Source organism: Pseudophryne corroboree, chromosome 7 (assembly GCF_028390025.1).
Source record: "Pseudophryne corroboree isolate aPseCor3 chromosome 7, aPseCor3.hap2, whole genome shotgun sequence".
Taxonomy (NCBI): domain Eukaryota; kingdom Metazoa; phylum Chordata; class Amphibia; order Anura; family Myobatrachidae; genus Pseudophryne; species Pseudophryne corroboree.
The window spans coordinates 104,062,940-104,078,391 of record NC_086450.1 but is presented as its reverse complement, the minus strand read 5'-3'; the positions used below and the strand labels follow the sequence as shown (position 1 = coordinate 104,078,391).

Here is a 15,452-nt window from a genome sequence, read left to right as displayed (position 1 = left end):
TAGAGAAACTGTGCCCGGAAGAGCTGACAGTACAAGGAAAGGATTTTGGTAATCCAGGGCAAGATTCATACCAACCACACCAATCACACCGTATAACTTGAGATAAACATACCCAGTCAACAGTATGAACAACAACAGAGCAACAGGTCAACCCTGATGCAACCATAACATAACCCTTATTTAAGCAATAACTATATACAAGCATTGCAGAAGAAGTCCGCACTTGGGACGGGCGCCCAGCATCCACTACGGACTACGAGAAATAGATTTACCGGTAAGTAAAATCTTATTTTCTCTAACGTCCTAGTGGATGCTGGGGACTCCGTAAGGACCATGGGGATTATACCAAAGCTCCCAAACGGGCGGGAGAGTGCGGATGACTCTGCAGCACCGATTGAGCAAACACAAGGTCCTCCCCGGCCAGGGTATCAAACTTGTAGAACTTTGCAAAAGTGTTTGAACCTGACCAAGTAGCCGCTCGGCAAAGTTGTAATGCCGAGACCCCTCGGGCAGCCGCCCAAGAAGAGCCCACCTTCCTAGTGGAATGGGCCTTAACTGATTTTGGCAGCGGCAATCCAGCCGCCGAATGAGCCTGCTGAATCGTGTTACAGATCCAGCGAGCAATAGTCTGCTTTGAAGCAGGAGCACCAAGCTTGTTGGAAGCATACAGGATAAACAAAGACTCTGTTTTCCTGACCCTAGCCGTTCTGGCTACATAAACCTTCAAAGCCCTGACTACATCAAGCAACTCGGAATCCTCCAAGTCCGTAGTAGCCACAGGCACCACAATAGGTTGGTTTATATGAAAGGATGAAACCACTTTCGGCAGAAATTGTGGACAGGTCCGCAATTCTGCTCTATCTGCATGGAAAACCAGATAGGGGCTTTTATGTGACAAAGCCGCCAACTCTGACACACGCCTAGCCGAAGCCAAGGCAAATAGCATGACCACCTTCCACGTGAGATATTTCAACTCCACCGTTTTGAGTGGTTCAAACCAGTGGGATTTCAGGAAACTCAAAACCACGTTAAGATCCCAAGGTGCCACTGGAGGCACAAAAGGGGGCTGAATATGCAGCACTCCCTTTACAAACGTCTGAACTTCAGGTAGAGAAGTCAACTCCTTTTGAAAGAAAATGGATAGGGCCGAAATCTGGACCTTAATGGACCCCAATTTTAGGCCCAAATTCACTCCTGTCTGTAGGAAGTAAAGGAAACGGCCCAGCTGGAATTCCTCCGTAGGGGCATTCCTGGCCTCACACCGAGCAACATATTTTCTCCATATACGGTGATAATGTTGAGCTGTCACGTCCTTCCTAGCCTTAATCAGCGTAGGAATGACCTCCTCCGGAATGACTTTCTCCGCTAGGATCCGGCGTTCAACCGCTATGCCGTCAAACGCAGCCGCGGTAAGTCTTGGAACAGACAGGGCCCCTGTTGCAACAAGTCCTGTCTTAGAGGAAGAGGCCACGGGTCCTCTGTGAGCATTTCTTGCAGATCTGCATACCAAGTCCTTCGTGGCCAATCTGGAACAATGAGTATCGTTCTCACTCCTCTTTTTCTTATTATTCTCAGCACCTTGCGTATGAGAGGAAGAGGAGGAAATACATAGACCGACTGGAACACCCACGGTGTCACCAGGACGTCTACAGCTATCGCCTGAGGGTCTCTTGACCTGGCGCAATACCTCTGTAGTTTTTTGTTGAGGCGGATGCCATCATGTCCACCTGTGGCAGTACCCACCGACTTGCAGTCTGTGCGAAGACTTCCTGTTGAAGTCCCCACTCTCCCGGGTGGAGGTCGTGTCTGCTGAGGAAGTCTGCTTCCCAGTTGTCCACTCCCGGGATGAACACTGCTGACAATGCGCTTACGTGATTTTCCGCCCAGCAAAGAATTCTGGTGGCTTCCGCCATCGCTACCCTGCTCCTTGTGCCGCCTTGTCGGTTTACATGAGCCACTGCGGTGATGGTGTCTGACTGAATCAGAACCAGTTGGTCGCGAAGCAGGGTCTCCGCTTGACGTAGGGCGTTGTATACGGCCCTTAGTTCCAGGATGTTGATGTGAAGGCAAGTCTCCTGACTTGACCACAGACCTTGGAAATTTCTTCCCTGTGTGACTGCTCCCCCCCCTCGGAGGCTTGCATCCGTGGTCACCAGGACCCAGTCCTGAATGCCGAATCTGCGGCCCTCGAGAAGTTGAGCACTCTGCAGCCACCACAGGAGAGACACCCCGGCCCTGGGGGATAGGGTGATTACCCGATGCATCTGAAGATGTGATCCGGACCACTTGTCCAGTAAGTCCCATTGAAAGGTCCTCGCATGGAACCTGCCAAAGGGAATGGCCTCGTATGATGCTACCATCCTTCCCAGGACTTGAGTGCAGTGATGCACTGACACCTGTTTTGGTTTTAATAGGTTCCTGACCAGTGTCATGAGCTCCTGAGCTCTCTCTATCGGGAGATAAACCCTTTTCTGGTCTGTGTCTAGAATCATGCCTAGGAAAGGCAGACGAGCCGTAGGAACCAACTGCGACTTTGGAATATTTAGAATCCAGCCGTGTTGCCGTTACACTTCCAGAGAAAATGCTACGCTGATCAGCAACTGCTTTCTTGATCCCGCTTTTATGAGGAGATCGTCCAAGTATGTGATAATTGCGACCCCCTGCTTCCGCAGGAGTACCATCATTTCCGCCATTACCTTGGTAAATATTCTCGGTGCCGTGGAGAGACCAAACGGCAACGTCTGAAATTGGTAATGACAATCCTGTACCACAAATCTGAGGTACGCCTGATGAGGTGGATAAATGGGGACATGAAGGTATGCATCCTTTATGTCCAGAGACTCCATAAAATCCCCCCCTTCCAGGCTTGCGACGACCGCTCTCAGCGATTCCATCTTGAACTTGAACCCTTTCAGGTATATGTTCAGGGATTTTAAATTCAATATGGGTCTGACCGAACCGTCCGGTTTCGGGACTACAACATGGTCGAATAATAACCCCCTCCTTGTTGAAGGAGGGGAACCTTGACTACCACCTGTTGAAATACAATTTGCGAATTGCAGTTAACACTATTTCCCTCTCGTGGGGGGAAGCCGGCAGGGCCGTCGGTGAGGGGGCATCTCCTCGAAGTCCAGCTTGTATCCCTGAGACACAATATCTATTGCCCAGGGATCCAACAGGGAGTGAACCCATTTGTGGCTGAAATTTCGAAGACGTGCCCCCACCAGGCCTAGCTCCGCCTGTGGAGCCCCAGCGACATGCGGTGGATTTTGTAGAGGCCAGGGAGGACTTCTGTTCCTGGGAACTAGCTGTGTTCTTTCCTCTGCCCTGCCTCTGGCAAGAAAGGACGCACCACCTCAGACTTTCTTGTTTCTTTGTGATCGAAAGGACTGCATTTGATAATGTCGTGCTTTCCTAGGCTGTGCTGGAATATAAGGCAAAAGATCAGAATTACCAGCTATAGCTGTGGAGAACAGGTCCGAGATCCCTTCTCCACACAATCCTCAGCCTTGTAAGGTAAACCTTCCATATGCCTCTTAAGTCGGCATCACCTGTCCATTGCATGTTCCACAGGACACGTCAAGCAGAAATCGACATAGCGTTGACTCTAGAACCCAGTAGACTAATGTCTCTTTGGGCATGTTTTATATATATATCTAAGACAGCATCTTTTATATATATATATCTATATATATACATATATATATATATATATATATATATATATATACTAGGGTCTCAATCTCTGCTGATAAAGTATCTGTCCACGCTGCTACAGCGCTATAAACCCATGCCGACACAATCGCCGGTCTGAGTAGTGTACCAGAATGTGTGTAAATGGACTTCAAAGTACTTTTACTGCATGCTATCTGCAGGATCCCTGAGGATAGCTGTTAAGTCAGCGCTACCTTTTGGGCAAACGTGACACCCTAGGGGAAGATTCCCATCGTATCCTGGCCCTAGTAGGGAAAGGATACTCCCTGAGAATTCTTTGTGGGAAACTGCAGTCTCTTGTCTGGAGATTCCCACTCTTTTTCTTCATGAGAGGAGGGAAATTTACCTCAGCTTTCTTCCCCTTAAACATGTGTACCCTTGTGTCAGGGACAGATGAGTCATCAGTGATATGCAAAACATTTTTTATTACAATAATCATATATTGAATACTTTCCTGCCATTTTGGCTGTAACTTTGCATTATCGTAGTCGACACTGGAGTCAGACTCCGTGTCGATATCAGTGTCTATTATTTTGGATAGTGAGCATTGAGAGACTCTGAAGGTCTCTGCGACATAGGGACAGACATGGGTAGATTCCCTGTCTGTTCACTAATCTTTTGTGCAATAAATTTACCTTAGCACTTAATTTCACATATCCAAACAGGTGTCGGCATTGTCGACGGAGACACCACTCACACACACATTTGCTCCATCTCCTCCTTAGGGGAGCCTTTTACCTCAGACATGTCGACACACACGTACCGACACACCACACACTCAGGGAATGCTCATCTGAAGACAATTCCCCCACAAGGCCCTTTGGAGAGACAGAGAGAGAGTATGCCAGCACACACCCCAGCGCTATAAACCCAGGAATAACACAGTAACTTAATGTTAACCCAGTAGCTGCTGTTTATATAGATTTTTGCACCTAATTATGTGCCCCCCCCCCCTCCCTCTCTTTTTACCCTCTTCTACCGTGTATCTGCAGGGGAGAGCCTGGGGAGCTTCCTCTCAGCAGAGCTGTGGAGAAAAAATGGTGCAGGTGAGTGCCGAGGAAGAAGCCCCGCCCCCTCGACGGCGGGCTTCTGTCCCGCTTAAATATACATTTTCTTGGCGGGGGCTCATACATATATACAGTGCCCAACTGTATATATGTGTACTTTTGCCAAACGAGGTCCATATGCGCCCTGCGCCCTGCACCCTTAGAGTGACCGGAGTATGTGAGGTGTGTGGTTGGCAATGGCGCACGGCTGCAGTGCTGTGTGTTACCTCAGTGAAGAACGGAGTCTTCTGCCGCCGATTTCGAAGTCTTCTTGCTTCTCATACTCACCCGGCTTCTGTCTTCCGGCTCTGCGAGGGGGACGGCGGCGCGGCTCTGGGATCGGACAACGAGGGTGAGATCCTGTGTACGATCTCTCTGGAGCTAATGGTGTCCAGTAGCCTAAGAAGCAGGACCTAGCTTCAGAGAGTAGGGCTGCTTCTCTCCCCTCTGTCCAACGATGCAGGGAGTCTGTTGCCAGCAGAGCTCCCTGAAAATAAAAAACCTAACAAAATACTTTCTCACAGCAAGCTCAGGAGAGCTCACTGAACAGCACCCAGCTCGTCCGGGCACAGTCTCAAACTGAGGTCTGGAGGAGGGACATAGAGGGAGGAGCCAGAGCACACCAGAATCTAAATTCTTTCTTAAAGTGCCCATGTCTCCTGCGGAGCCCGTCTATTCCCCATGGTCCTTACGGAGTCCCCAGCATCCACTAGGACGTTAGAGAAATATCATTTGAATACCGCCCTAAGTGTCACATGATCTGTCAGTCTAAACGCACCTTTTCTGAAAGGCCCCAGAGGCTGCAACACCACTTAGCAAGAGGCATCACACCATAAAGACCAAGGAGCTCTCCAAACAAGTCAATGACTAAGTTGTTGAGAAGTCAGGGTTGGGTTATAAAAAAATATCCAAATCTTTGATGATCCCCCGGAGCACCATCAAATCTATCATCTTCAAATGGAAAGAACATGGTACCACAACAAACCTGCCAAGAGAGGGCCGGCCACCCAATCTCACAGACCGGGCAAGGAGGGCATTAATCAGAGAGGCAGCACAGAGACCAAAGGTAATTCTGAAGGAGCTGCAGAGTTCCACAGCAGAGACTGGTGTATCTGCGCATGTGACAGCAATAAGCCGTACACTCCATAGAGCTGGGCTTTAGCCATTACTTAGTGTTAAAAATAAGAAGGCACATTTTGAGTTTGCCAAAAGGCATGTGGACTACTTCCCAAGTGTATGGACGAAGGTGCTCTGGTCAGAAGAGACTAAAATTGAACTTTTCGGCCACCAAGGAAAACGCTATGTCTGGTGCAAACCCAACACAGCCCATCATCCCAAGAACACCATCCCCACAGTGAAACATGGTGGTGGCAGCATTATGCTGTGGGGATGTTTTTCAGCAGCAGGGACTGGTAAACGATTTAGAGTTGAGGGAAAGATGGATGATGCTAAATACAGGAATATTCTTGAGCAAAACCTGTTTCAGTCTGCCTGTGATTTGAGACTAGGACGAAGGTTCACCTTCCAGCAGGACAATAACCTGAAGCATACTGCTAAAGCAACACTCGAGTGGTTTAAGGGGAAACATTTAAATGTGTTGGAATGGCCTAGTCAAAGCCCAGATCTCAATCCAATCGAGAATCTGTTGTCAGACTTGAAGGTTGCTGTTCACAAGCTGAAACCATCCAACATGAAGGAGCTGAAGCAGTTTTGCCTTGAGGAATGGGCAAAAATCCCAGTGGCAAGATATGGCAAGCTCATAGAGACTTATCCAAAGCGACTTGCAGCTGTAATTGCCGCAAAAGGTGGCTCTACAAAGTACTGTCTTTAGGGGGGTGAATAGTTATGCACGCTGAAGTTTTCTGTTGTTTTGTCCTATTTGTTGTTTGCTTCACAATAAAAAAAAATAAAAAATCTTCAAAGTTGTAGGCATGTTCTGTGGGGATGCGGTCTAGATCCCGCTGGACGGAATCCCGGCTGTCGGAATACCGACACCGGGATCCCGACCGGCACAATCCCGACATATTCTCCCTCTGTGGGTGTCGACGACACCCATAGAGGGTGAATAAATTAGTGTGTCAAGCGTAGCCAGGCACCGTGTCCGCAAGGGGCTGCGTTGCGCTCACCCCCTGTCGGGATTGTGCCGGTCGGGATCCCGGTGTCGGAATTCCGACCGCCGGGATTCCGTCCGGCGGTATCACGTACTGATCCCGTTCTGTGAATGAAATGATGCAAGCCTTCAAACAATCCATTTTAATTCCAGGTTGTGAGGCAACAAAACATGAAAAATGCAAAGGGGGGTGAATACTTTAGCAGGGCACTGTACGGGTCCCTTTAAGAGAGTCACAATTAGTCTAATGCAGAGTTAATTTAACCCATAGGTTTAGTAAAACTACTTTGCTCACAAAACAGAGTGCAGGAAAGATTTTTAATCTAAGATAAAATATCTTATCCCAAAAATTTTTTTACATTTTATAAAATTACGTACAGTAAATGTGTGTTTACACAATAGGAAGAACCTCACTGAAACAGGAAAGTGCGAGGAAACGTACCAATATGCTTCCTAAGAGGCGGAGAGGTACTGTAAGTGCCCTTTCCACAATATAATACACCTTTTCTTAACCAGCTAAAAACATTTTCTCCCTCTAGCACAAGGCTGGGGGTGAGGACCATTCTGCATGTGGAGAATGTTTTATGTCTGTATCCTGAGTGGACACTACCACCTGTAAGGGTGGGATGTACTAAAGCAAAAACTTCAATAAAAACTATTTTACCGCATTCTCGTATGTGCCAAGCTCCGGAATGTTTGGAGTCGGTGGGTAATGCCATCTTTGGATGGCGTTACCCAATGGAAGCCTACTGAGATGGCTGCCATGTTGATATGCACATGTGCAGACAGGTTCATGGGTCCTAAACCCGGAAGTCCAGCTCCTATTCTAAGGCTATTCTATACAAATTGCATATGTAGGTTCATATGCAATTCGTATGTAGGCGGTAAGTGACGGAATGTAACGCATCGTGGATGCAATGCTTATTACATCTCGCCCTAAATTAGAGATTTGTATAAATATGAGTAAACAAAGTGTAAAATAATAAATGAATACATAGGATTAGAAATTTAATTTCTGATTATCACACTGCTCCAAACACCATCTAAAAGATTCAATGCTGTGTAAATAACATTAATAGTATGGTATGAAAACATTTAATGAAGTGGAATGGGAAAATCAATATATCAGCCTATGTGCTTTGTGAGCGTCTCAGCGACCTTAGGAATGACTCAGGACTCGGAGGAGGTGGGGATGGGAAGATGGATACAGTGTGTGATAGCAGTGTATGGGGAGCAGCTGGGATACCAAAATAGGATGTGACATCCCCTCCCCACTGCAAAACAACTCTCCCATTCCAAATCCCAGTGTGCCTCTCATGCCAAAGATGGTCAGTGAGGAGGTGCAGGATCCTTTAGTAGCAGCCTGTGTAGCACTGACAGCAGCTAAGCTGCCTTCTCCATCTGAGGACACTTTAACACTTTACAGCCTGGAGCCCTGCAGGTAAACAAAGACTATTTAAATGTCTTGTCTCCATGCACAGAAATATATATTGTACACACACTGCAATAAATGTGGCCATTTAAAATAAAAGGGAGTTTAGACTGATGACAAAAGCAAAAGATAAATAGTTGACAAAGTAATAAAGAAGGATAAACAGAAATGAGCGTGCAGGATATATCTGCATTACTACACATCTCTGTACATCATTTGCAATCAGTGATTGACAGCTCTGCAGAGTGCTGGGCAAGCATCTATTGTCTCTATGGCACACTAGCTGAATAGATGTAGTGTTTGGTATAAGGCGTGTGGCTGGTCGGAAGTTATAGAGAGGGATAATAAATATTTCATGTATTTGCATGCTTGGGTTGCATACACTGCCTTGTTTTGCACCTGAAGAGAGACAGTGGCTTTGTGCCATAGAAGGCGGAGACTTCAGGCTTACCCCAAGGTTGACAGCTAGCTGCTAATCCTTGTACTTGATAAGAGGAGGCTGGTTTGAACTGATGGTAATACGTCTGCACTCATATTTTACAAATGTAGATTTAATTTACAGTAACAGAGTCACCGGATCTGTTCCTACAAGGCTGAGGCTGTTCACACTTCATTGTGGTTGATTTTGTATTAAATGCTATAATCCGCAGCAACAGCAGGGAGGTGATGTATGGGGAAGCTGAGGAATGGCAGAGTAACAGTGAGTGATGTTATTTATTGCCTGCAGTCTGACCATTTACTAACATTTATCAGCCAGTAAAGGGATTGCATGATGATAGATGGCTGCTGCTATTCAGATTTTTCTGTAGGTTGCATAAACAGGTGATGAAATACTGTACAGAAATGTACATAAGATATAATGTATCATTGTACCTTTGTCTCCTGCATATCATTGTTCCTTATGAAATGTATACTACTACTACACACTGAGTCATCTGTCTTTGTCCATTATACCTGTGCACTAGTATTAGGTACGCTGAACGTCATTACTTAACCCCGTCTTTGTCTCAGTAGATTGCTTGTTGTTGTTGTTGTTGTTTTTTATTTTATTTCATGGTTTTTTTTTTGTTTGTTTTTTACAGCCATGTCACAAAAGGATCTAGAAGATTACTGTCTTATATACAATGACCCAACACACCACGTAGAGTTCCTGGAATCGTTTAGGACATTTTACAAGGAAGGTCTATTCACAGACGTCACCTTGGTCAGCTCCTCTGGGAAGATCTTCCACTGCCACAAAGCCGCCTTGGCTGCCTGCAGCCATTACTTTAAAGTAATGTTCACGGCTGATATGAAGGAAAAGTCCAACAGTCAGATCAAGCTGTCTGGCATTGACCACAGCATCTTGGACTTACTGTTGAACTACACATACACGGCACAGATCAGGATTACAGTAAAGAATGTCCAGTGTCTTCTGCAAGCTGCTGACCAGCTCCATTTCGTCTCGGTGAAGGAAGCCTGTGAGCAGTTCTTGGTGAGACACCTGGACACCGACAACTGTTTGGGCATGCATTCGTTTGCGGAATTCCATGTGTGTCCAGTTTTGGAGAAGGAAGCCAGAAGAATTATTGTCTCCAGATTCCAAGAGGTCTGGACCCAAGACGAGTTTGTGGACATCAGTCTTGAAAAGCTCTTGTTTATATTCTCCCAGAGCAATCTCAATGTGTGGACTTTGGAAGCACTGCTGCAGCCCTTGGTTAGGTGGATTGCCCATGATTCCAGAAAACGCATTGACCATATATACGAACTGCTAAAACGCATTAAAGTTGATGTCGATGAGAATTATCTTAAAACCGCTTTGGAGTTGCACAAGAACAAACATTTACTTAATGAAAATAAGATACAATCCTTACTTTATTACACTTTAAGGACTCAAGCCTATGAGGTGCCCAAAAGATCAACAGCCAGTATGTTTGTGGTTGGGGGGTATTACTGGCACCCCTTGTCAGAAGTACACATCTGGGATCCTGAAAGCAACAAGTGGATCCAGGGAGCTGACATGCCAGATAACACCAGGGAGAGCTACAGTGCCACCAGTTTAGGACCACACATTTATATTACAGGGGGGTACAGGACTGATAACATAGAGGCACTGGACACTGTGTGGATTTATAACACAGAGACGGATGAATGGACAGAGGGATGTCCCATGCTACACGCCAGGTACTATCACTGCTCGGTTACCCTGGCAGGCTGCGTGTACGCCCTGGGAGGTTACAGGAAAGGGGCTCCTGCAGAGGAAGCAGAATTCTATGATCCATTAAAGAAGGTCTGGTTTCCTATTGCAAATATGATAAAAGGTATGTATCGTGTGCAGCTGATGTACACCCTACTTGCTTGTGCAGGGCAGTCACTGGCGATGTCATTTCAAGCTCAATTTTTTTTTAAACACAAGTGCTGAAGATTTACATGATCTAAGCCACCATTTATCAAGCCTTGGAGAGTAATAAATAGCATGGTGATAAAGTACCAACCAAGCAGCTCCTATGTGTCATGTAACAGGCTGTGTTTGAAAATTAGGAGCTGATTGGTTGGTACTTTATCACCGTACTATTTATCACTCTCAAAGGCTTGATAAATCTTGGATTTAGGGCCTAATTCAAGGTTGATTGCAAAATAAAATTTTCCTCTAATGAGCAAAACCATGTGCACTGCAGGGGGTGCAAATATAACATGTGCAGAGAGAGTTAGATTTGGGTGGGTTATATTGTTTATGTGCAGGGTAAATACTGACTGCTTTATTTTTACACTGCAATCTAGATTGGAGTTTAAACACACCCCACCCAAATCTAATTCTCTCTCTCTCTCTCTGCACATGTTATATCTGCTCCACCTGCAATGCACATGGGCCCTCATTCCGAGTTTTTCGCTCGGTATTTTTCATCGCATCGCAGTGAAAATCCGCTTAGTACGCATGCGCAATGTTCGCACTGCGACTGCGCCAAGTAACTTTACTATGAAGAAAGTATTTTTACTCACGGCTTTTTCTTCGCTCCGGCGATCGTAATGTGATTGACAGGAAATGGGTGTTACTGGGCGGAAACACGGCGTTTCAGGGGCGTGTGGCTGAAAACGCTACCGTTTCCGGAAAAAACGCAGGAGTGGCCGGAGAAACGGTGGGAGTGCCTGGGCGAACGCTGGGTGTGTTTGTGACGTCAACCAGGAACGACAAGCACTGAAATGATCGCACAGGCAGAGTAAGTCTGGAGCTACTCTGAAACTGCTAAGTAGTTAGTAATCGCAATATTGCGAATACATCGGTCGCAATTTTAAGAAGCTAAGATTCACTCCCAGTAGGCGGCGGCTTAGCGTGTGTAACTCTGCTAAATTCGCCTTGCGACCGATCAACTCGGAATGAGGGCCATGGTTTTGCCCATTAGAGGAAAATGTTATTTTGCAATCAACCTTGAATTAGCTCAGGTACACACTATACAATTATCTGGCAGATAATTTAGTAATGGATCAGAGCAAATGGCAATCGACCATTTGCTCCCAAAAACGGCAAAATGGACAAAACTAGTCGTTCATCCAAGTTGGTTAAATTTGTGTTTAATTTGTATGAACGACAGGTTTTGTTAGTTTTCCAGTGTTTGGGAGCAAATGGTCGATTGTCAGTTGCTCTCATCCATTACCAGATTTTCATTCCAACCAACTAGAACTGGCAGATTATCTGCCAGATAATTGTATAGTGTGTACTTAGCTTTGGGCCCTTCATCACCAACTATTGTTTACTGGAGTGATTTTATGCATTTGATTGAAGTGTGGGTGAAATTATCAAATGCATTTGACAAATGCTTTATTTATGGCAAACTGAGGCTTTTCATTTGTAATAGAACTACAAATTGCAGCATGTCCAGCCAGCCTTTGACTTTATTATTTAATTAGGAGATGAGACTGCCCAGGTGTTGTGAAATGACACCCCAGCCTGCCCTATCAGCAACAGGCCGTCTACTTTTGTACTATAACATCAGTCAAATAAAAACTAGCGGGTACATATACTGAGGAGCAGTTTGTCAAAGCCACCGTTCAACAACGACTGTGCATAATAGTTTAAAAACTACACTACGAATACATGCTAAACCTGCTTGTTTTAGCTTTTATTTCTATTCCATTTTAAAACTATCGGTCACAGACAGTGGTGTCGAGAGAGGACGGGGGAGGGTGCAAATTACTCGGACCCAGGTCTGATGGAGGGGCCCAGTGAGGGTCCAGTAGGGGCCCAGGCCCCCTTACCTGGCAGCAGCAGCTGCAACTCTTCTCCTCGGCCCAGTTTCTCGTCACACGCTGCTGTGTACTGGGCTGCACTGTGGCCATGGAGGTGCTTAAAATACAATTTTTTTCAGTATTTTTTTCTAAGGGTACATGACCACACCTCCTGTGATTAGGCCACACCCCTTGAAAAGTACCTGGTCCCAGCCCATCTCTTGACTGCCCTGGTCACAGACACCAGTGATCAGTAGCTTTGACAAACTGCTCCAGAGTCTATCTACCCCCTAGTTTTTTATTTTACTAATGATTAGACAGCCTGTGGCTGATAAGGCAAGCTATGTAAATCTCCACCTAGATATTATTTATAACTAGATGAATGGAAAGAATATATGACGCTCATTGCTGGTTTGAAGGTGATATGTAGTAGGGGAAAGTGTTTGTTCTTTTATGGGGTTCTTTTATTAAAATGTGCAGGAAAGCCTGGGAATAATAACATTCTTTATCGCAGCGATATAGAACTCATTAAAAAGGTTATTAACATAAGTCAGATGGCAGGGCACAGGCGCTTCTTTCTTATCGGGAGTATGACATGGGAACTATTAACTATTTGAGTACTTTCCTTTGTTCATCCTAATCTTCAAGTGTAAGTGCGGACAATGGGGGTAATTCCAAGTTGATCGCAGCAGGAAATTTTTTAGCAGTTGGGCAAAACCATGTGCACTGCAGGGGGGGGGGGGGGAGGGGGGGCGCAGATATAACATGTGCAGAGAGAGTTAGATTTGGGTGGGTTATTTTGTTTCTGTGCAGGGTAAATACTGACTGCTTTATTTTTACACTGCAATTTAGATTGCAGATTGAACACACCACACCCAAATCTAACTCTCTCTGCACATGTTATATCTGCCTCCCCTGCAGTGCACATGGTTTTGCCCAACTGCTAACAAAGTTCCTGCTGCGGTCAACTCAAATAGTTCACATTAACATACATCAAAGGTAGTAACTGAATATTTATGAATATTTAAAATGACATCGCAAGTATTTATGCTTAACTAAATAAGCCCGCCATTTGTCTCACTCCTCAGCAGCATGTTGTCATGTTAGGAGGAAGGTTATTCTCTTCCTGTGCAGGCAGAGTTTGAGCGACAACTTTGTAGACTTGCTGTGTAGAGATGCACTTTGTGGCTAACCTTCTTCCCTGCAGCCTAAGCCTACCCCCTCCCCCCCCCCCCCCCCCCAGCAGCCTAACCCTAACCCACCCTGCAGTGCTAATCCTAACCCCCACCCCCCCTCCCACACACACACACACACACACACACACACACACACACACACACACACACACACACACACACACACAGCCTAACCCGTACCTCCCCTGGCAAACTTGCGTTCGAGATGCCGACAGTCGGGATTCCGACGTTAGCATTGTGAGCTTTGTTGGGATCCCGGTGCTGTTCTTCTGACCAGTGTTGGGATCCCAGTTCTGGCATTTCGTCTGCTGGCATCCCAAGCACTGGTATGCAAACTGCATCCAGTTTCTACAGTGTAAGGGAATACAGAAGAATGGGTTTTACCACCATGGTTCATATCTGAGAGTTTCAGTTTAGGGATTTAATGGTCATAATACAGGTTGAGTATCCCTTATCCAAAATGCTTGGGACCGGAAGTATTTTGGATATCGGATTTTTCTGTATTTTGGAATAATTGCATACCATAGTGAGATATCATGGTGATGGGTCCCAAGTCTAAGCACAGAATGCATTTATGTTTTATATACGGCCTATACACATAGGGGGTCATTCCGACCCGTTCGCACACAGCGGTTTGTCGCTGCGGTGCAAACGTGTCCGGAATGCACATGCGCGGCGGCCGCACTGCGCGTGCACGACATTGGCCGGCGACAGGGGTCGCCAGTTTACGTCGCGGTATTACGAAGAAAGCGGTCGCAGAGACGACCGCAAGCAGATTGACAGAAAGAAGGCGTACCTGGGCGTCACCGGACCGTTGGAGACCGTTTTCGGGGAGTGGAGAAAAAAACGCAGGCGTGTCCAGGAAAATGGAGGGCGGATGTCTGACGTCAAAGCCGGCTCCAGCATCGCAGAGATCGTCGCACAGGGTAAATATGTCCAGGGCTAGTCTTGTTTTACTTGACATTTTTTTAGCTTAGCAGGGCTGCACAAGCGATCGCAGCCCTGCTGAGCTAAAATACACTCCCCCATAGGCGTGGACTAGTTGAAAGCAGCAGCAGCAAAAAGTTGCTGGCTGCGATCAACTCGGAATGACCCCCATAGCCTTAAGGTCATTTAATACAATATTTTGTTTAACTTTGTGAATTAAACAAAGTGTGTGTACATTCACACAATTCATTTATGTTTCATATACACCTTATACACACAGCCTTAAGGTTATTTTATACAATATTTTTTATAACTTTATGTATTAAACAAAGTTTATGTACATTGAGCTATCAGAAAACAAAGGTTTCACTATCTCACTCTCGCTCAAAAAATTACGTATTTCGGAATATTTGGATATGGGATACTCAACCTGTATAGTAAAAATCATCTTTAAATGTAAATAAATAGGGATGTAATTTTGTGGGAGCTTACATCACTAGACTGTGAGTTGTCACCAGCAGGGTCCTCCACCCTCTTGGTTCTCACTCTGCACTATATTTGTCACCACTGTGTCCCTCTCATAGCAACTAATCCATTCTGTCCTCCCTTTTCCAGGGCACCGGGTCATTAAGTGCTAATGTTATTCACCGTCACTCAATCATTTTCTTTTTCTTTTCTTTTTTGTTTACACTTGTTCTGTCTGCTTGATCCTTTGTTATATTGTTTTGTTTGTTTAACATTTTTATTCTCTCCGTATACAGCTACAGACACATGCCATCATTCTGTAAAAAAAGCATAATAAACAAGATAATAATAGTAATACA

The 15,452-nt window shown here is 45.7% G+C and overlaps 1 protein-coding gene across 5 annotated transcripts in view; it reads left to right on the top strand.

Moving 5' to 3' along the window:
- The first annotated feature begins 8,193 nt into the window (after positions 1-8,193).
- The window catches only part of KLHL23 (kelch like family member 23), an 83,401-nt gene continuing 76,142 nt past the window's right edge, over positions 8,194-15,452 (top strand). For 3 of the 5 annotated variants that reach the window (XM_063933508.1, XM_063933511.1, XM_063933512.1), the window contains exons 1-2: positions 8,825-9,002; positions 9,385-10,602. In XM_063933508.1, the coding sequence (XP_063789578.1) occupies positions 8,969-9,002; positions 9,385-10,602 (1,252 nt within the window). In that variant the 5' untranslated portion in view covers positions 8,825-8,968. The other 2 variants (XM_063933509.1, XM_063933510.1) reach the window with 2 other exon arrangements.